Genomic DNA, 26,672 nt, shown 5'->3' with positions numbered 1-26,672 from the left:
TCAGGACTCTGCCGATACCTGGGTATCGGGGAGCGGGTGAGAGAAGGCCTTCTCCAAGCGCAAGGTGTTGTATCTGGGGGGCGGGGTGCCGGGCACCTGGGCCCCCGGGGCTGGAGGCAAGCTCAGGGCAGAGGTGAAGGTGGGCAAGTCATCGTCAATATCCAGGCCTGGGTTGTCCTGGCCACCGGGGACGGGAGGAGCCTCGGGGCAGCGGGGCGTCTGTCTCCGGGCCCACCACTCCTTTACTTTCTGCCACTGGCGGCGGGCGATGATGGAGAAGGAGTCGATGAAGAAGACCTCGATGATCTCAATGACGCACACGACTGAGCAGCTCATCCACAGGCCCAGCTGGCCTCCAAAGTTGGACAGAAGCATCTCAATCTGCCAGGCAGGACGAGCCAACAGTGTCAAAAATGGACCTTCCCCTGCCCGATTCCCGGGGAGCTGTCAGCTAGCCCTGGCGAGGAACGTTCTAGCGGGAGGGATGGGCAAACTTCTCGACCCCTCAGACACTGCTGTCTCCGGCCAACGGCCACCCTCTGAACACAGGCTGGATTCCCACAAGCAGATGCTGTACCCCTACCCCGCCCAGCAGACGGTCATTTTATATTGGGTCCCCCCCAACCCCCACCCCACCCGCAGAGAGTCACTCACGCTATTGGCAGGGCTCTCCATAATGGAGCGCTGGTTCAGGTCTTTGTAGAATATCAAGAGTTTGGCCAAGTCAGTCCTGCAGATAAGAGGCAGGGCCCAGGTGGGTTGAACAGGCAGCCCCTGTGCATGGTGGTTTCGCTCCGGCCTCCTGGGCACCCCACGCTCGAGCTCTGGAGGCCGGGGGATACTCCCAGCCTGGTCGCTCAGGCTATTCTTTCAAAATTCATTTTCCTGCCTCGAGCCCTCGTTAATCCACCCACCTCCCCTCCCGTGCTCTTCACAAAACCTTGACATTTGTGGTGTCTTGATTACAATCTCAAACACATACAGGAGACAGGCAGGCCAGGTAAACGAGCAAGGTAGGCTGGGCATAATGTAATCACAATAATAACCATAATAGCAACTCGTCTTTATTGGATACTTCCTGTTGCCAGTCACTGCTCCAAGAACCTTCTGGAAATTCACTCACTTGCTTCTCCCCCTCCCCGCCCCCCCGCAAGGATTATGTCTTAATCCTCCCTAGAGGACAGATGTGGAAATGGCATCACAAATTGATGGAGACATTTGCCCAAGACTACTCAGTTCATAATTGACAGAGCCATTTTGAACATTGCTGGAGCCCAGCTACAAAATCCCTGGCTGACACTGCTGAAACAGTTTCCAGAAGCCCACACTTATGCCAAAGGGATAGCTGGTCTTCAGCCTTGCTGTTGCCCTAATTTACTTTTTCTTTCTTTCTTTTTTTAAAGTCAGAACTGGTTTATTTTATTACGGTGGGGGGTGAGGGGTGCATACCCTGCAGTGTTCAGGGCGGTACTCCTGGCTCTGAGCTCAGAAATTACTCCTGGCTGTACTTGGGGACCATATGGGGTGCCAGAGATCAAATATGGGTTGGCCGCATACAAAGCAAGCACCCATTACACTATTACACTATACCCATTACACTATTGCTCTAGGCCCCCCTGCCCTGACTTAGGTCTTCGGAACACTTGGTCATCACAGCTGACTTTGGTGGAATTCGGGGTTTTCATCTTTTGCTTTCTACTTTATTCAAACACCGTTGCTTACAAAGTTGTTCACGATGCATTTGTCGCAGGCATTTGATAGTCCAAGTCCTGGTGGAATTTAGGTTGGATCGAGGGGCCACCCATGGGCAAAATTCAGCATAAGCATTTGCCTTTGTTGAACCACAGTTTATCGCTGGATTATAAACTCTGTGGTGTCAGGGCCACATCTCTCCGTAAGCCCTGGCTCCCCAGCCCAGCACTTGCCATCACGGCTGGTGGGTTGTCATTGAGCAGGGGGGCTCAGGCCTGCACCAGGCATGGTGGGGAGGGCCTGGCCAGAGAGGTGCGAGTTCCTGAGGTCACCCCCACTCTCTTCCCACTTTGTCTCCATCTCACTGAGGTCCTGAACTCCAACTTGGCTGAGTTTTTTACTTAGAACCCCTTGACCGGCCTGGAGTGACAGTACAGTGGGTAGGGCATTTGCCTTGCATGCGGCTGACCCGGGTTCGATCCCCCCGCATCCCATATGATCCCCCGAGCACTGCCAGGAGTAATTCCTGAGTGCAAAGCCAGGAGTAAACCCCGTGCATCGCCGGGTGTGACACCCCCCCAAAGAAAAATCCTTCGGCAACAAATTGGGAGGTGGAAAATTCAAATGGGATTAGAAGAGGCGAGACTCAGAGTCATCAAGATCCTTGAGGAAGTCCTGAAGGAATATACAGGGCTGTGCTTGGCACCTTCTTGAAACAGGATGGTTGCTTGAAAGCTCAGCTGGCATCCCGGAGAGAGTGACACCCCCACCCTCCCTGCCGGGGACCCGGGAGACAGCCAGGTGGGAATGAGTGACCGCCAAGAGGCCCCTGGTGAGTGCAGCTATGCCAGGGAGCCCAGGTGCCAACCAGTCTCAGAGCTTCCAGCCTAAAGGAGGCGCCCCTTCACCCCACTTTTCCAGCTATTGTATACTCATTGAGCCACCAATGAGAAGGTACGTTCGTACTGTGGCCCCAGATGTTGTCCCAAGCCTGACTCATGAGATGAATAAATAAATCTTTGCAGACAAAAAGCAAAAATGAAGGCAGGCAAGGGTTTGGCCCAGGGACCACAGTGAGCATCTGGGCCGTCGGAGGAAGGAAAGTTACTTACTTGTTGAGCTTTTTTTTGATTTGTTGGCCTTGGTCCCAAGTGAGAACAGACAGCAACCATTTCTGTGATTGAGAAAAAGGAGGAGGGCTGTGGAGAAGCCTGGAGTGACTGGGGCCAGCCCGTGGACCCTCCGCAGAGGCGGCTGATCCCCAAGGCCAGGAGATGGTGAGGGTCCAATCTTGCAGGGCAGGGAGTATGGGGAGGGGGAGAACTTACCTCAGAAACCAAAGAGGGCCACTGGGCCAGGCTGGTGGTCAGTGTCCACTCTTTAAAGCTAAGGGGAGACAGGGGTGCGTGAGTGGGTAGCCTGGGCAGGCCCCGCCCCGCCTGTCACCTCCCCCCGGCACTCACCTGCAGGCCTCCCGGCACACAGACTGACAGCCCAGCTCCTCCCGGACGAAAGCCTGGTGCAGCTGGTAGTAGCAGTACACTGAGGGGCAAGGCAGATGGGCAGCATGGGTGTGGGGGTCACAGCGACCTTCCTGGAGGGGTCTCCAATGGTTCCCCTCCCCCTTTAGATGGTTGCTTGGTCTACTTTCTCCAGACACTAGTTCTTTGGTAGTCAGCAGCAGGGGCTTAGCAGGCTGGCTTGAGTCTAGACCTTGGTTTGCGTCTAGTTCCATGACTTCCTGGCTGTGTGACCTTGGGCAAGTTGTTTACCCATTCTAATGCCTATATTTTCTGGGGGAAGGGTCCTAGCTGTTGTTCCCACCTCCTAAAGTTGACTGGCGTGGGGGTCCGGGTGGGGCGTGTCAAGGTTTTAGCACAGGTGGTAGGTTGAGCATTTATTTGGTTTGGGAAACAGAAAAAGCCCAGCTCAATAATAAAGACAAAACTCAAGGGGACCTCTCTCCCCAGTGGTCCCCACAGACAAAAGACAAGTGGGGCAGAATGGGGTTGGGGGGCTGCCACTTACTCCAGTTGGGGTGCTGCTGGTAGTTGCAGTAGTTGGCTGCCGGGGGCAGAGGCTGGCTGTACTGGGCACATCCACATTTCTCCACCATCTTGGTCTGGAAGCAGGAGTGCAGGCAGATCTGCAGGACGGGGTCCGAGAGCCGCCTTGTATGGGGGTTCCAGGAACTACCCCAGCCCCTCACCACAGCTACCCCTCTAAATAGTTAATATCTTGGAGTGGGGTCTTTTATTTTGGCCCCCACCCAGCAATGCTCAGGGCTCATTCCTGGCAGTGTTTGAGGAACCCCATGGAGCCACAGGCAAAGGAAGCACTCTACCACCCGCGCCTCTCTGACCCCGGTTTTGAAGCCAGTTTGGTTTCTTTCTTTCCCAGACATTCTCTGACTAGCAGTTCCTTGTCCCTTGGTTTTCATACCCCGACCTCCCTCAACGAGGCTCAGATGTAAGTTGGAGGGTTCATGCAGTGGACGTCCTGGTCCTTTGATTCCACTAGGTATCCAGGAAGAGGTGAGTGGTAGGGCCCAGAAGTGCCCCCGAGGATCAATGGGGCTAGTGAGCACTAGGATGCCGAATGCCCCCAAACCCTGTCCCTGATCCCACAGAAACTCTCATGACATAGACCTTGTCTCTCCAGAGAAGCTGAGCACCTGGGTTTTCCTAACTGTTTACATCATCTGAGCCAGAAAAATCTGGAATGCCCCCGGGGGCCCCTGGTCAACCCTCCTTTGCCCCCTGCGGGCTGGGGTGGGGGGCAGAGCGGAAACCACTTGTCCAAATCCAGTGGAGGCGTGGGGGTGAGGGGACGCGGGCGGGACAGCTCTATGGTGAGCCCCAGACAACCTCACAGTCTCCAAGAAGCTCCTGTTACAGACAGACTGACCGGGACTGGAACCAGCCGGCGGAGCTGTCCCCGAGGCCTCTGGATGAGCCCCAGGGAGGAGTTCCTGCTCCCAGACACACCCGGGCCGAACAGAACTTCGTGTCCTGGGTCCCAGCCGCAAGCCGGCCCTACCTGGAGGGAGTAGGCAGCATTGTAGATGTTCTTGATGGGCACGTCGCTCCCGTCCTCCGTGCACTGGCTGTAGGGCTCGCTCAGCTTGAACGACTCCGTCTGCAAGCACAGATCACAGCCTTCCAGAAGAGAGTTGCTTCCTACCCCAGGCAGCCCCTGAGAGCTGAGTGCCAGGGAGGGCTCTCCCCATCCCCCCACCCTTTATTTCAGGGGTCGGGGACTGAACCCAGGGCTCTCACATGCAAGGGTTTGCTGATAGACCACTCCCCCAGTCTCTGAACACAGATTTAGTGAGCTCCTACTTGGTCTCTGGTACTTCCACAGAGACTGTGGAAGCAGCTGTGACAATGAACAAGGGCCCTGTACTCATGCAAGTGACATTCTAGTGGCCAGAGCCATAGTCCTGCAGGTGGGGCACGTGCCTAGCATGCAGCTGAGCCTGGTTCACTCTCTGGTACCCCCAAAGGTCTCCAGAGCCCACTGGGAGTGATCCCTGAGCACAGAGCCAAGAGTAAGCCCTGACCAGCAACTCTCGGTGTGGCCCAAACTCAACCACCCACCCCACCCCCCCCCCCCCCACACACACACACTTTATATTCTAGTGGGACAGACAGCAGACTGGAGGGGCTGTGAGGACAGGGCAGTCTCCCAGAGAGAGTGATCAAGGGGGGCGTTGTGGAGGAGCCGGCCTTGCCAAGAACCGGGGGAAGAGAATTTGGGTGGCAAGAGCCTCAGAGGCTGGAGGCAGGAGAGGGCTGGGCAGCTGGGCTATGGCAGAGGGCAGTGAATTGCTGGAGAGTGACATGGCTTGTCCAAAGCGCCATCAGATCACCTCCTGAGCTGAACAGGAGATCTGCATTGCTTTCCAGCACAACGCCTGATGGGAGGAGGGAGGCTTCAAACCGTAGTACTGACTGGCACTTGTCTTGGCAAAGGACCCCACCCCCACCCCCCAGCCTTTCTACCCAGAAGATTTCTGCTTTCTGGCTCCAGAAATCAACTTGGAAAATCTGAGTTTTCTAAGAGAGAGAGAGAGAGAGAGAGAGAGAGAGAGCACAGAAGGCCCAGCAGGTAGAAGGGGAGCAGCACCGGGAGTCAGAGAGTTTGAAACCTTATTAAACTATATTCTGCTGAGTTCAGCTCTGGCTGATTTGTTACTGCAAAAAACCAATCCAAACAAACCCAATAAATGAAAGAAAGAAAGGGGGGGGAGGCGAACCACAAATTCTGAGGGAGAATAAGAATATAAACCGTAAAAGAGGAAAAAAAGGGGAAAAAAATGAAAGATTTTGCCTGGCATGTACAAGGCCCCGTGTTCAATTCCTGACAGCACAAAACAGCTGGGTATAGCACTACGGGAAGCCCCCCACCCTCATCAAATACACAAACCAACCAGCCCAACCCCCAGAAAACAACTAACAAAAATAGACAGGAAGAGAAAGCTGGAGGGGGAAAAAAAAAGGAATCAAGAATTCCCATGAAGGTAGAAAGTGTCAACATCTCAAGTGGCAGTAATCTCTTTCTGTTTGCATTGTAATTCATCTGCCCATCAGCCTCCCTCAATTAACTGCCAGTACCTCAAGGGCAATTGACAGTGCTTGCAGAGCACTGAAACTCTGGGTGCAAACAAAGGGGAAAGTGGCCACCTGGTCCCCACGCTTCTGACACCACCCACCCTGCCAGGTCCCAGCGTGTGACGCCCCGGAACAGCCCACCTCATCTACAGGTGTGTGTGTAGATACCCACACACCCACTCCTGCCTCATGTCACTGGTATCACAGAGTACATGCCAGGGTGGGGCTGGGCATGAGGGTGCACAGATTCCAAGCACCGCTTCCCTCCAGGGCTCCCCAGTTTAGGATCCCCCACCCATAAGCTGACCCCAGCAGCAGGTAGGCTCCCTGGGCAAAAGTTCCTTTGAGTCCCCCAGAGTCTAGAGCCCGGGCAGCAGACTGAATCCTCCAGGCGGGAACACCTGTCGGGCCGGGGGATCTTTCTGCACTGAGACCCAGGGAAGTGATGGCGAGAAATGGATTTGATTTTGATGCTTTCTGAGTACCCAGTGAGCTGGTACTCTGTAATGATGGTTGTGGAACCCTTGAGTCCCAGGGCATGGAGGACACTGAAAGCATGTGGACAAATGGGTATTTTTTGGCAGTAGTGGACAGGATAAAGGTGTTTTAGCTTCTTAAAGCCACAATGATGAGTAAACTTCTCTCCCTCCCTCCCTCCCTCTCACTCTCTCTCTCTCTCTGAACATTTTTGATTGCCTTGCTGATCCCTAGAGACACAGTGTATATGTGTGTGTGTGTGTGTGTGTGTGTGCTACCTCTGTTCACACCAGTCTGTCCACACACAGAACATGTATATAACTGTGTGGCGATGTCACACACATCTGCGTGGGTATGCACAGGTGTGGTTAAATGTGCGTGGCCGAGTACGTAGTATGTGGGTGTCTGTGTGGAGAGCAGAACCTGTTTCCATCAAAGCAGATCCTATCTGCTGCCTTATGAGAACTGGGGAGGAGAGAATCTTCTCAGAAGACCATGGCTCACCCCTGGAAGGTGTGGGTACCCTCGCAACCCCCTAGCCTCCGTCAGTCCACTCTCAAACCCAGGTGACTGTCTGAGCTCCCTCCCAATGCAGGTAGATTATGGGGGCTCATAACTTGTTCTTCCTTCTGTTCTGTTTTCTTTGAGGGTGAGGGCTTGGACCATGCCCAACAGTGCTCAGGGCTTACTTCTGGCTCCATGCTCAGTGGTCATTCCTGGTGGTTCTCAGGAATCAAACCAGGGTTAGCCCATGCAAAGCAACTGGCTTAACCCCTGTTCTGTCTCTCCAGTCATATTCTTTAAAAAAAATACTGTAGTAATTATAGAAACTACTTTGTGTATGACAAAGTCTATATCTAAGGTTGTAAGAAGAATGACAAAATGGATGAACTTAAGGAAATTCACTACTTGGAGGAAGTAAATTCTATCTCTACTTCACATCCTGCAGGAAGAAATTCTAGTGTGTTCAAGTATTAAATGAAATAAAATAACTAGAAGAAAACTCAGCGCCGTATATTGATCTCTAGGAGGGAAAATCCACAATAAAAACAATGACAATAAAGGAAAACAGATTTTCACTATGTAAATACATGGTGGTTTTGCATGCAAAAAGGGTAACATAAAGAAGATGAAAGAGAAAGTACAAACTAGGACAATTATGCACAATATCTATAGAAATTGGTGGGACTTTTTTTTAGCTTGGTGACGCTCAGGATTCACACCTTGTGGTGCCATAGATTGAATCTGGGGCGCCCACATGCAAAGTCTATGCCCCAGTCCTTTGAGTCATTGTCCCAACTCCAATACTTTTTTATTTATGCAGTTATAAGGAAGAGACCAGTGCTGGACTTCTAAAGGACAAGGACATGGAAAAGGGCAAGAAAATCCTTCCCTAGTTACCCTTTTGATTCAGCTTCATGTTTGTTTTTTCCTTCTCTTTACACCTCTTTTCTCAAAAACATATGTAAATATAAAATAACATTGGCATACTTACCACTGGCCTACGTGATTCCACCAATGAACTCAGTGGATTTTCTGGGTGTTGTTTGTTTGCGGTATTTGTGGTGCCAGAAATCCAACCCAGGGCCTCTCACATGCAAGGCAAGTGCTTTGGACCCCTGAGCCCTACCCCTGGCACCTAATCAAGTCATCAAATCCTCATCAGCCTCTGAAGCCACATTGCTCTTGTCATCCCCACTTTACAGTTGAGGTCAGTTTACATTTGAGAGATCAGACAAAGTACCACGCTGGGTTTTGAATCCCGGTGGTTGGCCCTAAGAGTCTTAATTCTTATGGTCTGCGTGTGTAGCGAAAGAAGACTGTGTGTACAGCATTTTCTTAGTGATCCCTTCTCTGTTCCAGCAGCCTTCTCCCCTCAGCTCATGAGGCAGGCTTCCAGCTATGGGGCAATCCTCCTGGCTCTTGTGTCTACTGTCCTTGGGTGTCAGTCTCATATTATGTTATTTTTATATTCTACAAATGAGTGCAGTCTTTCTATGTCTGTCCCTCTCTTTCACTTAGCATGATACTCTGCATGTCAATCCATTTATAAGCAAATTTCATGACTTCATCTCTCCTAACAGCTGCATAATATTCCATTGTGTAGATGTACCAAAGTTTCTTTAACCAGTCATCTGTTCTCAGGCATTCAGGTTGATTCTAGATTTTGGCTATTGTGAACAGTGCTGCAACGCACTAGTGGAGGGATGGGTGTTTCACCATTGTGTGACTGTAACCAAAACATTAAAGTTTGTAACTATCTCATGATGATTCAACAAAATTTAAAAAAAAAGCATACAGTGGGTATGACCACGACAAACCTGTCTCCCCCTGCCCTACTCCAGGTCCTGGTTCCACCCCCTGCCTCCGCTGTCTAAGCCATCCACCCTCGATCACTTCCTTATCTTCCACTCATGATCCAAGCTATTATACTGTGGTTTCTGCTCCGCCTCCTCCACTGAAAACTTCCCGCAATGAGCACCACACCAGTGACCTCTTGGCGGCCAAGCCCAGGGAACACCTTTCACCCTTTATCTTTCGTGACCTCTCAATTACATTTGGTACTATGGCGTTCACCTTGCTTGAAATTCCTTTCCTTGATCTAGTTATTCCATGCCAACACTCTCTCTCTCTCTCTCTTTCTCTCTCTCTCTCTCTCTCTCTCCTGTCCCTAACTCTCCTTTGTCTTTTCTTGTCCCCTTCACACAAATGTCTTTCAGACAGAAATTTTGAAATCAACTTGAGGGGTAAAGAACTCAATTGTGTAAAAGTCAATTTTAGACTAAAAACGGTTTATGCATCAATGACCGGCCCATAATTACTACAAACGTTCCTCTATTGTTTCAACTCCATTAACTCCATTTTCCACCATTACCCCAACACTAAGGTATTACAAATGAAAGAAACAGATGCTAGCTAGGTGGACTATCATGATAGGGTATGTTGGATTATTAACACTGCTTTCACTCATGAAGAATTTTAAACTCATAGTTTTGAGGTTTTTTTTTATCATACAAACAAAACCACATTTTATTTGCAGTTTGGATTTTTCTATTTGTTTTTGACTGAGAAAAACACTATGGGGGGATTAATTTCCAAGTGTTTCCTCCATTTCTGATTCATTCCCATTTTTAAAGCATCATGGTTGGAGAGAGCTATCTCTCCACTGTCTTTCTGCTCAGCCCTTAGGCATCTTCTTGTCTCAGATCTTGAGGGATGGGATTTATGTCTAGAATTTTTAGGCTTCATGGTCCCCCTCTCCACCACCAACTTTATTTCTGAGTGCCGAAGTCATAACATCTGCTTGCTGGACATTTTCCCTGCACTTCCTAAAAGTACGACTTGGGTATGTTAACAACCACAACCCAGTTAACGTGATTGTCCTTCCCCCTTACTTACCTGTTCTCTCTAGTCCCCCAATTCTGCCTTGTGCCTCCATCCACTGGACTGCTCATGCCAGAATTTACATATGAGTTCATCTTCCCCAGGCTGTTTCTCATGACTTCATTGTCAGGCCCATGTTGTCATACTTGTGCTCATCTCCACCCCCACGGCCTCAGCATTTCCTTCTAGCTTCCAATATATTGACTGTAACTCCACCAAGGCGATTTCTTGAAAGGTTCGATTACATGGCTTAAATCCCTTCTGTGACCCTCTTATAAGTACCGTGTATTCTTTGGACTAGTCTTGCCTGATACAATCCATCTGGCACTTGTCCTTCAAAACTCTATCAGTTAGAAAGACTGTTCCACAGTTTCTTTCTCTGCATTCATCCATCCACCCACCCACTCATCCATCCATCCACCTATTCATCTATCTACTGATTCGTTCACTCACTTACCCACCTATCCATCCATCCATCCATCCATCCATCCATCCATCCATCCATCCATCCATCCTCCCATCCATGCCACAGCCAATCATTCTTTCCCTTCCTCCACCCACTTATTCATCCATCCCTTCACCCACCCATCTATCCATGCATCCACTTAACAATTTTTACTTACTATCATTCTAAGAACTGAGCCTGGGAAGAAGCTGGAAGCAGAGCTGGGAAACATACTGCAAAGCGTGTGCTCTCCAAGTTGAAACCTCTGAAGGGAGCTGCAGAGCTTCTTTCAACTCTGCGTAAAGAGCACTTTGGACACACAGTCCCTCAAGAAATGAAAAATGAATTTATTGACCACGTTTTGCCAATGAAGTCTACCAGCTTAACATGCCTACCAATAAATGAATGAATGAATGAATGAATAAATAAATAAATAAGGAAGGAAGGAAGTCTAGTTTGTTTGGACTTATTCTTAGTGACCCCCTGATGACCTTGCAGTAATCCCCGTTTTTGTTGTTGTTCTAAATGCTCATAAATCAGGACTAACGCTGACTGGTCCTGCTTTGTGGCTTTGATTTTTGTCTATCTCAAATTAGGTGTAGCGGAAAACCCACCCAGGCCTTTGTTGACCCACCATTGGCAAAGAGAACATTAGCTTCATCATGAGCTGGGTATTTCTAAGCTCCCCGAAGAAAGCCAGAGGCCAGAATTCCTTTAGTTCTTGTATTTTTCTGACCTCTTGTAAGCCATCCAACTGTACAGGCTAACTGGGAGAAGCAGAAGGGTCGGAGGCGCAAAAGGATGGGTGGGAAGGATACGTTACAATTCTCAGGGAGTTCCTTTCAGTCCCAACCACTTGGGAAATGTGAGATCAGAATGTTTCTGATCTGAGCTCGGGGTCAGATCTGCCGTGGAGCAGAGAAATCAATCAGATCCTGGAGTGATAATCCCCAAATCTTTTCTTTTCTTTTTTAAATTTTTTTTTCTTTTTGGGTCACTCCCAGTGATGCTCAGGGGTTACTCCTGGCTCTGCACTCCGGATTACTGCTGACGGTGCTGGGAGGACCATATGGGATGCTGGGAATTGAACCCAGGTCGGCCTCGTGCAAGACAAATGCCCTCCCCACTGTGCTATCACTTCAGTCCCAGCCCCAAATCTTCTCTAACCACAGTCTTGGCAGGTTGGGACTCAGGATCTTTTTTTTCTTGGGCAATCAGTACTCACAGAGCCCATGCTGGGATGTAACACTTGGCATTTTGAAGCAAGCTTCTGACATGAGGACGAAGACCCTCCACAATAAGTCTTTGGGAGGACCCCTGGTCCCCAGACCACTAGACTGTTGGTTTCTCCTCTCATCAAATTGACTCTGATGGGTAAAAGGTGCTTTTGAAGCCATCAATCCCCCCTGGAACACTTATTCATTCCTGCTATCTCCAATCAAATATCACTTCCTCAGAGAAGCAGTTCCCAGAATTATACATACCTTCCCAAGAGCTGAGATTTAAAAACTCTGGCTTGGGTGCCCCCTAAGCTGCTCCCACACAGATGGATTTCTTCTTCCTTGCACTTAGTGCCACCATCACTAGACCTTTGGGCAATGTCCGGCTTGTTACAGACCTACTGTTGGACTCTCATGTTCCAACAGGACAAGGGGCAGAATCTTCCAATACGCTGTCCTAGTGTCTAACTTAAAGGGGGGACTTGGGAGAATGTTGGCCACCTAAAGACACCCAGCCCCCAACACCGGCTGAGTGAGGCACTATTTCATAGTCATGCACTATGAAGTCACCATTTCTGGCTGTGCCCCACTTGTCATTTCCTTCTCATGTGACTTTCCCTTGAAAAGACAGACTGTATCTCTGCTCGTTCTGAATAACTCCTGCCTTGATCCGAGGCTCCTGAGACTGCTGGAGTTTGCCCAAAGCACAGATGCTCTGGCTCATCTTTCAGAGGCTTGGACTGGGGGCGGGGGGGGGGGGGCTGACACCGATCACCCAGGTATTAGTGCCCTCGAGGGCAAACTTGTGAGGTTTGGCAGCTCTGTAGGACATGACGGTGGTGCGGGGTAGAAGTCCACAAAATTTCTCCCTACACACAGCACAGGAAACGCCATGAAGAAGGACCATCCACTGAAATTATTTTGGGGGAGGGGTGCTCCGTTTTGCTTTGTTTTGTTTTGGGGCCACACTTGGCTGTGTTCAGAGCTTCCTCCTGGCTCTGTGCTCAGGGATCACTCCTGGCAGGGCTCAGGGGACCATATGGGATTCCCAAGGATTGAACCTGGGTCATTTGTGCGCAAGCTCCCTACCCGCTGTACTGTGTCACCCTGGCTCCTTAGTCCATATTCGTGTTTCCTGTTGTTCTTGGGGAGTCTCTTTTCTTACTTTTCAAAAAATAATTCGGACCACAACCAGCAGTGCTCAAGGCTTAATTAACCCTGGCTCTGAGTTCAGGGATGACTCCTGGTGGGGCTCAGGGGACCCTAAGGGGGATTAAACCCTGGTCAGCTGCATGCAAGGCAAGCGCCTACCCACTGTACTATTTCTCTGACCCTGGGTGAGAATCCAGAGCATTTTTCTCCAGAAGGCTACAGGCAGGCTAACTCCCCTGTTGGTGGGATGACAGCTCCTCGTGCTTCCTCTTAAAGCTATGAGTTGCTCCAATCCCTCCTGGAAGGGTGGCTTGCTGGTTCCACTGGGGCGTAACACCTCTCCCAACCATCACAGCCTTCTGGCACGCAGGGACCAGCTTCAGAAACCTGCTCACGTGATAAAATGCTGTGGTTCTTTGAAAGGCTGCTCTACGCACCATTTAGGGAGCCTGTTCAAGCTATGGTATCCAGTGGAAGATGGGAATAGTCGTATCTAGTATTTAGACAGGAGGAGAGACGCTCATCATTACACTTAAGTCCCTGGAGAGGACCAATATCCTGAGACACAGAAGTGTGTGTGTCATGACGGTGCTGTGGAGAGAAAGGAGGGGTGGAAGGGAGATGCATGCACCTAGTATACCTGTGGGTATAGCGTTGGGGGTGCAGAGTCAGCAGCCATACCTAGTGCTGTGCTTAAAGTGAGCCATACGCAATGCCAGAGATAGGACCAGGGCCTGTGGTGTGCAAGCAAGTGCCTTAAACCTTCTTCTATCTCTCTGGCTCTCTACGTAAGTTCTTCTTAGTGAGAGTGAGAGCATGTATATGAGGGAGAGAGAGACAGAGACGGAGAGACAAAGAGAGGGGGAGAGAGGGGAGAGACAGAGAGAGAGAGAAGAGAAAGACAGAGAGAGCAAGAGAGTGCGAGTGAGAGAGAGAGCGAGAGAGAGAGAGAGAGAGAAGAGACAAAGTTAGACTTACAAACCAGAAAGCCAAATTTAAAAAGTCACAGTGTGACTCGGGGCATCAGATCATACCCCTGGCCTGGTATCTCAGTGGTTAGAGTCAGCAACAGGATTCTCAAGAGGCCCGAGTGTCGGCAGCACCACTGTGGTCAGCAGAAATGACTTGAGGGAGGAGGGGGCTATTGGTGAACGAGGTGAAATTATGGAAGTGAGGGTGTAGGCAGAGCTTTGAGGGCAGGTGATGCCCACCAGCCTTCAGCAGTGGGTTCCTAGCCACCCCCCCCCCAGACCTCCATACATCCCAGAGAGTAAGTAAGCATTTGCCTGTCCTCTCTTCCCGATGGGTGGGTGGTCCCTGTTGCCTTGCTCCCAGCACACACACCAGCCCACACAGCCAGCATCTGTCTTTGGAACGAGAAAGTTTCCACCCAATTTGCCCGATCACGCCAGAGCTAGAAAGAGACTTCAGTCGAACAAATAGAATAAGCCACTGGGGTCATCACTGGGCAAACACAGGGCCCCGCTCTCCTTTGAAAACAGCACCCTTTGCTCTATGCTACACCTCATCAATCCATCTTGAAAAAAGACAAAATAGGGGCTGGAGCAATAGCACAGTGGGTAGGGCGTTTGCCTTGCACGCGGCCAACCTGGGTTCGATTCCCAGAATCCCATAGGGTCCCCTGAGCACTTCCAGGAGTGCATGAGCCAGGAGTAACCTCTGTGCATCGCTGGGTGTGACCCCCCCCCCAAAAAAAAGATAAAATAAAAGACCATCCTGCCCTGCCCTGCCCGCGAACCCGGAAGTCTCTCTCACCAGGTGCATCCCGATGGAGGTGGCCATGGCCGTCTCGATCTCCGTCCCCACATCCTCGATGAAGGGGTATTCGTCCTGCCGATGGACAATCACCTTCGCCCCCGTGGAGGACACCAGGAAGGGGTTATACTCCTCTTCATCGATGTACAGGATGACCTGCAGCCCTAGGGGCAGAAAGCAAGTCGGCGGGGTCAAAGGCTGGAACGTTCCCTGGGATTTACTCACCCAGCAGACTGTGCTCTGCGAGCCTCAGGACTCAGCCCCAGGTGTTTCCATGAAATGAAAAGTGGCCCAGGCCTAGACTGTCCCCTCCCACAGGGGCCCCCAGGACAGGCTGTGCTTTCCCGTCTCGCTGCTGTGTCCCCAACTCAGCACAGAATTAGGGGGCTAAGGCTCCAACGAGTCCTGCCCAACACACGTACCTCCAGATTCTGCGCAACCCCCAAAGGCCCTCACAGCTCTGGGGAGACACCCACAGAGATGTCAACCACAGTCGTTACTTCTCTCCCTGTTTCCTGCCCCCACAATCCCCCTGCCAGCCCCTGCAGTGGTTCACTCTGCACCCAGCACCCAGAGGAGGCTTTTTAGTTTTGAGGGGACAGGGGGTTTGGGGGGTTTCCCAAGCATCACTCAGGGAGCCTGGCACCATTCTCAGAAATAGTCGGTCCAGCGCTGCCCAGGGCCCCGCAGTGCTGGGGGCCACCCCGTCAGGCTCAGGGGACCACGCGGTGCTTGGAATTGAACTCGGCACCTCTGCATCCCAGACACATGCTCCCGGACCCAGGATTTAGTGACTTGGACCGGAAACCCTCTGGAGCTGCCTCGTTGGCCCATGGGGACGGCAGGGGGTGTGACACGCTCGCCTGGAGGGCTGTCCCGATCTCAATGGTCCATCCCTCTGCCCTCTTGCCCATCACGGCACAAGCACCGAGGGCAGCCGTCTTTCTGTGTCTTGGGTACTTTGGATTAATTTCTTTGGGGATCGACGCCGGTGGTGCTCAGGGGTCACTCCCAGAGGCCCCGGGGAACGATGCAGTGGCGAGAATCAGCCCAGTCTGCACCTTGACCTTCAGAGCCGGGCCTGGCCTCCCGCTCCGGCCTTTGGATCTGCTCCTCCGTGGAGCTCAACTCGGATCTTCTCCTTGGAAGAGCCTCCAGGCCTTTCCCGACCTCTTATCCGACATTTACCCCTGGCTGTCACTCCCCCTTCCTTTTCCCTCAGAGCATCCCAGCATGGCGCTTTCTGGAGGCCGTCTCTGTACTCAGGTGCTGATTTCTTGAATCTCTCTCCTAAAATGCCAGTCCTCTGGAGGCAGAGACAGTGCCTGGCTCTTTCCCCACCTACCCCGCAGAGAGTCCATGTTTGGAGCGAGCCACAGCGTCAAGTGGATGTGAAGGACAGAAAAGCGCTCTGAGAGTTTGTCTCACGCGGCAGCCAGCCCAGAGAGTGGGAGTGATTTCCTCAAGGCCACACAGCCCATGGGAAGCAGAGTCAAACTCAGTCCCCGGATGATGTGCCCCCCTGAAGGACGGGCACCTTTAGTTTCTTGCTGTCTTGGGAAGAAGACGGACCACACAGCCACTGAGTACCAGCATGCTCTGTGGCAGACACGGCGGGGGTTGGTTTGGGAATGTGTCTGCTCAACCGGCTCAGGACTGCCTGAGGATTCTCTCATGGGAAAGCCAGACCAATGTTGAGTCCCTGCCTTCCTACAAAGCGGGGCAGTGCTCAGGGAGGAAGAAGGGAGAGAAAGGTGCTTGGTGGAGCCAGTGCAGTGGTGGCAGAGGAAGATGTGGTGTCAGATGGTACTGAGGTGGTGCTCAGGAGGTGCTGAGGTGGTACTGAAGTGGTGCTCAGGTGGTGTTCAGGTGTGTTGAGGTGGTGCTCAGGTGGTACTGAGGTGATGCTCAGGTGGTTCTGAGGTGGTGCTCAGGTGGTGCTAAGATGGTGCTCAGGTGGTGTTGAGGTAATATGGGACTGGTACTGAAGTGGTGCTCAGATAGTACTGAGGTGGTGCTCAGGAGGTGCTGAGATGATGCTCACATGGTACTAAGGTGAGGTGGTGCTCAGATGGTACTAAGGTAGGCAGGGCTAGTACTGAGGTGGTCAGAACTGGTACTGAGGTTGTGTACGGTTTGTACTGAAGTGGTCAAGACTGGTACTGAGGTGGTGCTCAAATAGTACTGAGATAAAATAGGAATGATACTGAGATGGTAGAGGAGTGGTACTGAGGGGGTGCAGGAATGGTACTGAGGTAGTAGGAGACTGGTACTGAGGCATACAGGAATGGCACTGAGGAGTACAGGAATGATATTAAGGTGTCATGTAGGAATGGTGAAAATGTTGATAAAAGCTCTGATGCCGGGGGCTGGAGCAATAGGACAGCGGGTAGGGCGTTTGCCTTGCACGCGCCCAATCCGGGTTCGATTCCCAGCATCCCATATGGTCCCCTGAGCACCGCCAGGAGTAACTCCTGAGTGCAGAGCCAGGAGTAACCCCTGTGCATCGCCAGGTGTGACCCAAAAAGGAAAAAAAAAAAAGTTCTGATGCCTAGGCTGGTGTTCCCATATTTATGGCAAAAGTTTCACCCCCCATGGGACAATATTTGGGGCCAGGGCCAGGAGTGTATTTTGGTGAAATAAGCTCCCGAGGGCAGGCCCTCCCCACACAGCCTCCAGAACGCTCACACTCTGCCTGCCTCTCTTGTCTGTGGCTGAGTCTCGTCTATCTCTGTCTCTGTCTCGCTCTGTCTCTGGCGGCTGTGTCTGTCTCCAGGTGCAGAGGAAAGGGCAAGTAAGGACGCCACGAGTAAGTGGCTGACGAGTGGACCCACAGAGGCCTTGCGTGCCACACCCTGACGGGGTGAAACCACCACCATTGGCAGCCCTGGCATGCCCCGCGTGCCCCGCGCTGCATTTTGCTGGCTGTCCCGGGGCCCCACACAGCGGGTGTCCGGTCTTCCTGGGAGCCTGGTGGCCAGAGAAGCCGGGGCTCACTCCAAGAAGCCAAGGCAGCTCCCAAGCTGTTACGGAGCCCAGATAAAGGCGTGTTTGTCTCCCTAATCTCCAGGCGGCTTATCTGGGGCCCCCGCTGGAAGCCACCTGCCTGATTACTCACTCCCGAGCTGGCTCCCAGAAGCAGGGGCACCGCGCCGTCCCCGGCCCTTAGAAGGAGAGAGACGCTGAGAGGGAGAGACTTGCACGGAGGTGCACAGGCCCCTGAACAGGGGAGCTGGAGCCCTGGGCCTATGGAGGAGTGCCCCCCCCCAGCATCTCCAGCTCACCTGCCAGAGCCCCCCAGGCATCAGCCCTGCTCCTGGGAAATCAACCTCGGTGCTTAGGTGGTGCTGAGGTGCTAATCAGGTGGTACTGAATTAGTGCTCAAATGGTACTAAGGTGGTGCTCAGGTGGTACTGGGGTGGTGCTTAGGTGATGCTGAGATGGTGCATAAGTGGTGCTGAGGTGGTGCTGAGGTGGTGCTGAGGTGGTACTGAGGTGGTGCTCAGGTGGTACTGAGCTAGTGCTCAGATGGTACTCAGGTGGTGCTCAGGTGGTGCTGATGTGATGCTGAGGTGGTACTGAGGTGGTGCTCAGATACTGTTGAGCTAGCGCTCAGATGGTACTAAGGTGGTGCTCAGGTGGTACTAGGTGGTACTCAGGTGGTACTGAGGTGGTGCTCAGGTGGTGCTCAGGTGGTGTCGAGCTAGTGCTCAGATGGTACTAAGGTAGTGCTCAGGAGGTACTGAGCTGGTGCTCAGGTGGTGCTGAGGTAATGTGGGCCTGGAGCCCCCCCAAGCCTTCCCAGCACCCTGCACTCACCATACTCACTGCCGCCCATGGAAGTGCTGAGTGTCGTCTCGTTCTCTCTGTTGTTGAATGTGTAGCAGTTCCCGTACATCGGGTGGTGGAAGAGAGTAAAATTCCTGGGGAAGGAGGAGACGGCGAGATGGGACCAAACTCGGCCCCCACTGGGCACCCCGCGGCACTGCGGAGAGGCCCAAGCCCTTCTGTGGACTGTGGGCGCAGACAGGAGTCCCCTGCATGCCTTCCCACGGATAAATGTCCAGGTGGACACACGTGACAGTCTGTGCTTCTCTCCTGGGGGTGTCCCCCTCATATTCCCCCATTCTCCGGATCCCTGAGCACTAGCAGAGCCCCCTCACCCCCTTTTATGCTGCTGAGTCTCTCAGCCCCTGCAGGACACGTTCCCTGCTCCCACATCCAGTCCTGGGAAGCAGCCCAAGAGTGGGACCCTCATTGTCTGGGTACTGCTCCCCTTACCTTGGAAGCTAAGCACCTAAGGGACTTGATTCTATCTAGCTGCCGTTTTCATGAGGACTGTTTCGATTTTCTGGCTCTGTTTTTCTTTGGGGGGGGTGGATAGCCCCCAAGTATCATGGGGTGTGGTCCTGCCCCAATACCTTCCTTCTTCTCCATTTTCTTTGGTCTCTGGGAGGATAAACCCTTCATGCCCACACAACCCTGTGCTTGCAGCTCAGTCCTGTGTCATGGATCGCTCCTGGTGGAGCTCGGGGATCGAACCAGGGCTGGCTGTATGCATGATAAGTGCCTTCCCTCTGCGCTCTCACTCTCTCCAGTCCCAAGAACCAGGATCTTGACTCTCCCATGGGGGAAGGCTAGAAGCACTCAGGAGAGGAAAGGATGAGGCCTGCCCTTCGCAAAGGCCAAAAGTGCCGGCTCACCACCCGACAAGGGAACTTTGCCTCCAAGAGGGTCTGAGGTTGGCTCACCGCACAGGACCTGCCGCCTTCTTCTGTGCCCCATCAATGCTCCCCAATCCTTGGAGCGAGTCACAGCGAGCAACAAAGTTTGAGACACACGGCAAGGGACCGTTTTCTCTGTGTGATGCTGACGCAGAAGAGGCTGTGCTGCCATTCTGCCACCCACCCGACTCTGCCACTCCTCAACTCTGCCAAGGACCCTGAAGCCGAGCCCCAGGGCATGGCCTGTACCCGGCCCTCGGACACCCCCATGCCTGGCAGCCGCCTGCCCGGGGTGAAGGGGGGGTCTCACCTGGCGTCGCAGGACGCCCCATCGAAGAAGCAGGTGACCAGCAGCTCCTCGGCCGAGTAGCCCATGTCGATCTTCTTCTCGAGGGGCACCTGCGCCATGATGTTCATGTAGTGCAGCTTGTACCACTCCTGGATGGCGTTGACCCCCGAGCTGAAGGTGTAGATGGCACAGTTGGCTGTGTCGTTGGAGCACTGTGGGGAGGAGGGGACGGCGGTGAGGTCCTCGCTTCTCCCGCAGGGTCGGGGAGGACGGGAGGGTCAGAGGGAGGCTCGGCCAGGGCAGGACCACGGATGCAGCCTGCCCCAGCCTCGAGGACCACCGAGGGGCTGAGCAAGGAAGGACGCGATGCCTTCTCCGCTTCGTGCCCAGGACTGGCTCAAAAGCCAGCTTATCAGGGCCCCCAGATAACCACTCTGGGGAGGGGGAGGGGGTGATTGCCACGGACTACGTGTTCCCCTCCCCCACCTACACTGTTTTCCAGTGTCCCAAATACTAGAGTTCTAGCCGGAAAGTGACACTGAATCTCTGCAGGAGTCAAGACAAGGTCTTCTGTCTCCCTGGTTTTACCTACGCAATGGGGAAGATGCCCTCATTCCTGGGCCAGTAAGTATGGGGTAAGGTGCCAACTTTGCATGAAGCTGACCCTTGCTCAATCCCTGATACCCCATGGTCCCCTGAGCACAGAGCCAGGAGTAGCCACCCCCCCCCAAGCACCATTGTGTGTGGCCCTAGCTCCCTGCCCCCATACCTTCCTTCTCAATTTTGTTCGGTGACTCGGGGGGACACTGACTCTTCAAATCTAGGATAATGAGGACTAGAGAAAGTTCAATGGGCTGGGGCATGTGCATTACATGTAAGAGGCCTGGGTTCAAATTCCAACACTGTAGGATTCCCTTAAGCACTGGAAATGCCCCCAGAGCACAGAGTTTGGGACTGGCCCCCTGAGCACTGCCAGGGAGTGGCCCCAGAAGCAAAAGAAAACAAAAGTCTCGGCTCCTAAGAGCATCAGAGGGAAACTGTGGCATCTCAGAAGTTCTCATCACCAGGGGACTCAGAAATGCTCCTAAAGACACACATCACAGGGGCTGGAGCGATAGCTCAGCGGGTAGGGCGTTTGCCTTGCACATGGCAGACCCGGGTCCAATCCCTGGCATCCCCGAGCCCTACCAGAAGTAATTCCTGAGTGCAGAGCCAGGAGTAACCCCTGTGCATCACCAGGTGTGACCAAAAAAAAAAAAAGACACATATCACAGGGCTATTGCTGCTGTGGGACCCTCAGGCACAGGTCCAGGGGGGACCTGGGAGAGTCTTGGTAAAGAAGAGAAAGGAATAGGTTGATTTCCCAGGAGCAGACTGGCGATGGGCCCCGTCTCTGCCCTCTGACAGGGCTCTGTGTACAAGAGGCAGCTCTGACCCCGAGAGGGCAGGTGGAGGGGGGGAGCTGAAGGTGGGGGGGGGTGCTCATGGAGGTCGTCGACGTCACCTCTAGAGAATGGCAGCTACTTCCAGGCCCTTCCAACAGACAGGGAGGGAGAGACGAACTGGACCCTGGCTGCCCATGAAGGGAGGCACAGAGGGACACATCCGGGGTCTGCACTCCTCTTTGGCCAGAGTTTCCTCTCCTTTGGCGACAGTTCAGTGATGGCACTGTTCATAAAGGCCCTGGGCCTGGGAGGAGCTCGCCGGGCTGGTGCTCATGCCCTAGGCCCTGTGCCAGTTCCCCGGCACCCCACGGCCTCCTCACCAAGAACTGCTGCATGGACCCCTATACTTCCCAAGCACTGCCAGGCCCAAGCACTGAACTGCAGGCCTCACATGTCTGGGTACGATCATCAGAAGTGACCTCCTCAGATCCCCTGAACTACATTTGGGAGCCCCTTCACCCACAGGGAATTAAAAAAAAAAGAGGGCCCTCCTCTTCCATGAGCCATCACTGGACTCAAAGCCTGCCAACCTCCAGGTGGATGTCAAACCCATCTTTCAGGAGGAATCCACCAAGAAGAATGGGAATGGCCCCCTTCTGTTATCTCGGCCGTGACTGAGAGATAAGCTCCCATCCCCTCTCCCTGCCACCAACAAGGGACCTTCCCTTCTTCCTGCTCTTGGCCGGGTCCCCACGAGCGCCTGGTTGCTAAGCCTTCCTTGGGTGCCCCCCACCCTTGCTTAATTGCATTTGTTTTCATTGCTTGCAACTCGTTCCCGGGGAGGGGCTGGACCAGAGAGGGGCTCAGGTGCCAGGGAGAGGCCTGCCAGGGGTTCCCGCAAGGCGCCCCCCACTTCCACCCTGCTCCTAGGACCCAGGCGGTGGTGGGGGCGGGGGTCTCACCAGCTGGAAGCCCACCACCTGCTTGGACTCGTGGACCTGCACCACGTCAGCCGCCTTGTGGATCACGCGGTCGCCCACCCTGCGCTTGCGGCCCGTCAGCAAGTCCCGGGCCGTGTGCGTCTCGCCCTGCTTGAAGAGGAGCAGCGGGACCAGGTTGAGGAACTTGGGCTGCGGGTCCTCCCAGGTCTCGGCCTCGCGGCGCCTCCGAGCCTTCGTCTCCGGGAAGCCGTACAGGTTCTTCAAGGTGCTTCTGGTCTCCTGCTCCAGGTCAGCCAGCAGGTCCCGCACGGCGCTGTACCTGCCAGGTTGGGCGGGATCAGAGAGAGCGCCTCCCGCTGGCTGCGCGCCGCCACTGCACCTCGCCTCTCGCCACCCACCCTTCCTCTGCGCGGGCAAACCCGGGGCCTGCGTCCTGGATGCAGGCTCCTGGGTGACCCTGGGGTGACTCGCGGCCTCACAGCCGCCACCGCCGGTGCCTCTTGCTCTCGGGGTGTGTGGATGAGGTCGCCCCAACCAGCATTTCTGGAGTGGTGACTATCAGGTGCCTCCCATAAACCAGCCCTGGTGCGCATGAGTAAATAACAGCTCCCCCTTCCCCCCAGGCTCCCAGGGGGCAGGCTCTGCCTCCACCCTGCACGCGGGGCCCTGCCCCTCGATGCTCCCCCAGTTCGGGAGCTTGCATCCCCTCAGCCTCCAGCCCCGCCAAGGGCTGTGGGTAGGGCAGGTGCAGGGCAAGCTGGAAACCTGAGGTGCCTCTGCGCATTTCCATTTCCCCATCAGTCCTGGGCTCCCTCCTCATCCAGGGGCACAGAGGCTCCCCCAGGACCTGTGGTCCCCCCATGCGCCCCGCCTGGTTCTAGGCTAGGTGACCTGGGATAAGTCGCTTGACCTTCTTGGGGGTCTCCGTCTCCAGCTCTGTAAAATGGGGTGACTGGGGAAAAGCCCGTGCATTATTCTGAACTCCAGCCAGCTCGTTAGCTCTGTTATTTCCGTGGGTACGGGCATAGAAGCGGTATTCAGATGTACGAGGAGCTCTGGACCCTGGCTGCCCATGAAGGAAGGGAGCGCATGCCTTCCCCGGGACTCAGAGGGGCTTGGGGCTGTTTGGGTCTCCGTCCCTAGGACTGCATGTGCCAATGTGCGGGTGGAAGAGCCAGTGATGGGCGGGAGGAAGGAGGGAGCAGGGAGGGAAGGCGGAAGGAGCTTCAGACGGGAGGGAGAGACTCGCCTCTGAGTCTGACTCTGAGCTTTGCCACCGACTCCCTGGTGAGCTGGATGAGTGAGTGCCCTTAGCGCCTCTTGCTCCCCAGCGCTCCCCTTCTCCCCGCTCCACCCCGGCTCTGACCCTGCTGCCCGCTCAGAGTCAGCCCTGCACCCCCGCTTCCCCCCATGAGAGCAGACAGTCAGCAGGGAGCACCATAGGGTGAGCCAGCCCAGGATCTCAATTAGTGGGGCTGGGCTGGCTCAGAGGAGGGGACAGATGTGGCACTTCCGTAAGTCACCTGGGCGTCACTTCTGAATCACATTCAGGCTCAGTGTGAGGGTGTGAATCTGGAAAGCTGAGGGCATGAATGGAGTGTTGTGTGTGTGTGTGAGTGTGTGTTGTGCGTGTGTATATATAGTATTGTGTATATGAGTGTCTGAGAGCTCATTCCAGGCTCCACCTTCCAACCCTGCCTTCACGGGAAGTCGCCGCGTGCTTGAAAATTTGGCACTGCTTTCTTTCTTTCTTTCTTTCTTTCTTTCTTTCTTTCTTTCTTTCTTTCTGGGTCACACCTGGTGATGCACAGGGGTTACTCCTGGCTCATGCACTCAGGAACCGGGGGACCATATGGAATGCCGGGAATCAAACCTGGGTCGGTCGCATGCAAGGCAAACGCCCTACCCGCTGTGCTATCACTCCAGCCCCAGCTTGGCACAGATTTCCAGGGTGGTAAAGCACCACTGACCGGGGCTGGCAGCAGTGGGCAGTCTCCGCGCCCACCTCCCCGCCCTCTTACTTGTAGGGGTTGATGTTGCAGATGGTGACGGCTGGGAAGTCCAGCTTCTGGAAGTGAACCTTGATGGAGACCGAGACGGTGTAGAAGGAGAAGACGAGCAGGGCGCACTGCCAGAAGATGAGCGCCACGGCGGTGAGCGTGAAGGCGATCCAGAGCAGGCGGCGGAGGCGGCCGCGCGACACCACGATGCGGCGGCAGCCGTGCGTGTTGGTGTTTAGGCAGTACCAGCGCATCAGCTCCTTGATGGTGGGCGCCTGCGGGCCCGTCACCGGCAGATTCTTCTTGATCTTCGCTTTGATCTTCTCCCCTGGAGCCATGGCCAGGGTGGGTCCGGGTGGGCTGCGGGGGCAGAGACGGTGGGGGGGTCCTCAGGTGAGTGTGCTTGGGGCTGCACAGAGCAGCCCCTCCTCCCTCTCCCTGCCCACCCACAGCCCGGTGGCAGGATGTTTGATCAGGGCCTCACTACAGCAGTGGTCTCCTTGGACAACCCCGGGGGCCAAGTTTTGTGGGGAACCTGGGTGATCCTGAACTTGTGATTTGCTGGACAGGTGGGAAGGACCTTTCCCAGGCACCCAGGAGAAGCATCAAGCACTTCAACCCCCTACCTATCCCCCACCTATCTAATCTCTGCCTGGAGCACAGACACCTTCATCCCGTGTGGTCCTGCCCTCTGGTGTCAGCACAGAGCCGGGCATAGATCAAGTCACCCACAGACTTCTTTTTGGTTTGTTTTGGGACCACACACCGCTGTTCTCAGGGCTCACTCCAGGCTCTGCGCTCTGGGATCAAGCCTGCCAGGGCCCAGGGGACCAAACTGGGTGCTGGAGATACCACTGCAATTGGCCGTTTGCAAAGCCAGTACCTTCCCCCAGCCTGGACTGTCTCTCCAGCCCAGAGATCACTTCCGGCCAATCCAATCTGCCAGGAGCATTTCCCCACAGACACCTCCCACTGGGGCCCAGCTCCCTCACCCTATTTCCCAGACTTTTATTTTCTTCCTGGTGCTTTCCTGCAGGTGGAAAGTTTTTCTCTCCTTTCGTTTCTCTTTCCAGTCAAGCAAGCCCTTACTGTTTCTACCATCAGATACAATGGGAGCCTCTGAGTATGGGCCACTTAATATATTCCAGGCGCTGTGCCAGATTTCCTTGATTTAAGATCCCAGTGACTCAAGGAATCCGCTGATTTTGGTGACAGCTCTGGGGCTGAGCGTTGGAAAGCAAGCGACCAGAATATGAGGTACATCTCCACTGCAGAAACTGGGATGGGTGACACATTCTTTTGAGAGATGAACTAACATTTTATATATATAGCACTGTAGCACTGTCCTCCCGTTGTTCATCGATTTGTTTGAGTGGGCTCAGAAATGTCTCCATTATGAGACTTTTTACTGTGTTTGGCATATAAATAAGTCACGGGTAGTTTGCCAGGCTTTGCCGTGTGGGCGAGATATTCTCGGTAGCTTGCCAGGCTCTCCGAAAGAGGTGGAGGAATCGAACCTGGCTCGGCCAGGCCGGCTGCACGCAAGGCAAACACCCTAAACACACATACTTTCTCTTTCACTCACACATTGTCTCTATAAATTTGATTTTATGCTTCAATCCCAGGAGAAAGGCACACACTTAGTAGCTCCATGTTGGCAGAGCAGGAAAATGGGCTCAGAGAGGTAGAGTAACTTGTGTAAGATCGCGCAGCTATATAAAATAGGGGCTGGGTGAGAGCCTTGCTTAAAGCCTTGACCACCATAGGTGATGCCTCGGAGGCACCTGGTTTTGTGTTAGGTGTATCCCACGCCCCAAGGCCCATAATTAAAACTCTCTGAGGCTAGCAGGAGATGACCTTGTGAGCTGGTATTTCTAAACTCTGGCTTTGTGACCACCATCAAGCAGCGGTGAGAGAATTGGGGGAAGGCAAGATGAAAACGATCTCTTATGCTTATCACAGGTGATACAGGTCAACTAACTGCATGATCAGAGGTACCAGGGTGGTCCCCAGGTCCCAGAGGGCTGTATCTGAAACAAGGACTTCAGTGGGTTCCTTCAAATTCTTAGTTTTTTTTTTTTTTGGCTTTTTTGGGTCACACACACTCAGCGATGCTCAGGAGTTACTCCTGGCCTTGAAATCAGGAATTACTCCTGGCAGTGTTCAGGGGACTACACGGGATTCGAACCTGGGTCAGTCACATGCAAGACAAACACTCTCCCCACTGTACTATCGCTCCAGCTCCCATCCTTCAAATTCTTCAGGTGGGATCTGGACTGAAGCCATTACTTTTACTCCCCCTGACCCAGAGAGAAATGACCCCAAGCAGGAGCCAGGCACAGCTGGAAGCCTTAGATCTCTGATGTTAGTGGGGTTCAGGTCTATGAGATCAAGGAAGTAAGAGGATTTTGTGGGCGACGGTAGAGTAAAACACACAGAGGCCGCCACATCTGCAAACACCGCACAACGGAGCTCACCTTGATCTTGGCTGGGAAGGAATGAAACACCCCTGACCTTGGAGGTTATAGGTAGCTTCCTGACTATCTGGAGGCAATTGATTTCATCATTCTCTCC

The 26,672-nt window shown here is 53.6% G+C and overlaps 1 protein-coding gene across 1 annotated transcript; it reads right to left on the bottom strand.

The window, feature by feature from the left end:
* SCNN1G (sodium channel epithelial 1 subunit gamma) lies at positions 1-24,436 on the bottom strand. The gene is made up of 12 exons (XM_056138909.1): positions 24,120-24,436; positions 22,120-22,417; positions 19,794-19,984; positions 18,579-18,682; positions 14,760-14,923; positions 4,732-4,830; positions 3,721-3,838; positions 3,156-3,234; positions 3,021-3,078; positions 2,805-2,866; positions 655-730; positions 1-381 (listed from the first exon to the last, which is right to left on the bottom strand). The coding sequence occupies exons 1-12, from the start codon at positions 24,434-24,436 to the stop codon at positions 1-3; spliced, it is 1,947 nt and encodes a 648-aa protein (XP_055994884.1).
* Between the last annotated feature and the right edge of the window lie 2,236 nt (positions 24,437-26,672).

Source organism: Sorex fumeus, unplaced genomic scaffold (genome assembly GCF_029834395.1).
Source record: "Sorex fumeus unplaced genomic scaffold, SorFum_2.1 ptg000130l, whole genome shotgun sequence".
NCBI classification, from domain to species: Eukaryota; Metazoa; Chordata; class Mammalia; order Eulipotyphla; family Soricidae; genus Sorex; species Sorex fumeus.
Note: the sequence above shows the minus strand (reverse complement) of the source record. Positions and strands in the feature narration are given on the sequence as shown.

Excerpts from the sequence above, each read along its gene's own strand:
- SCNN1G (XM_056138909.1), bottom strand. The coding sequence starts at position 24,436 with ATGGCTCCAGGGGAGAAGATCAAAGCGAAGATCAAGAAGAATCTGCCG. Across the intron at positions 18,683-19,793 it reads GGGGCGTCCTGCGACGCCAG|GAATTTTACTCTCTTCCACC; the intron begins GTGAGACCCCCC and ends CTCCTTCCCCAG. Across the intron at positions 4,831-14,759 it reads CCTCCATCGGGATGCACCTG|ACGGAGTCGTTCAAGCTGAG; the intron begins GTGAGAGAGACT and ends CTGTGCTTGCAG.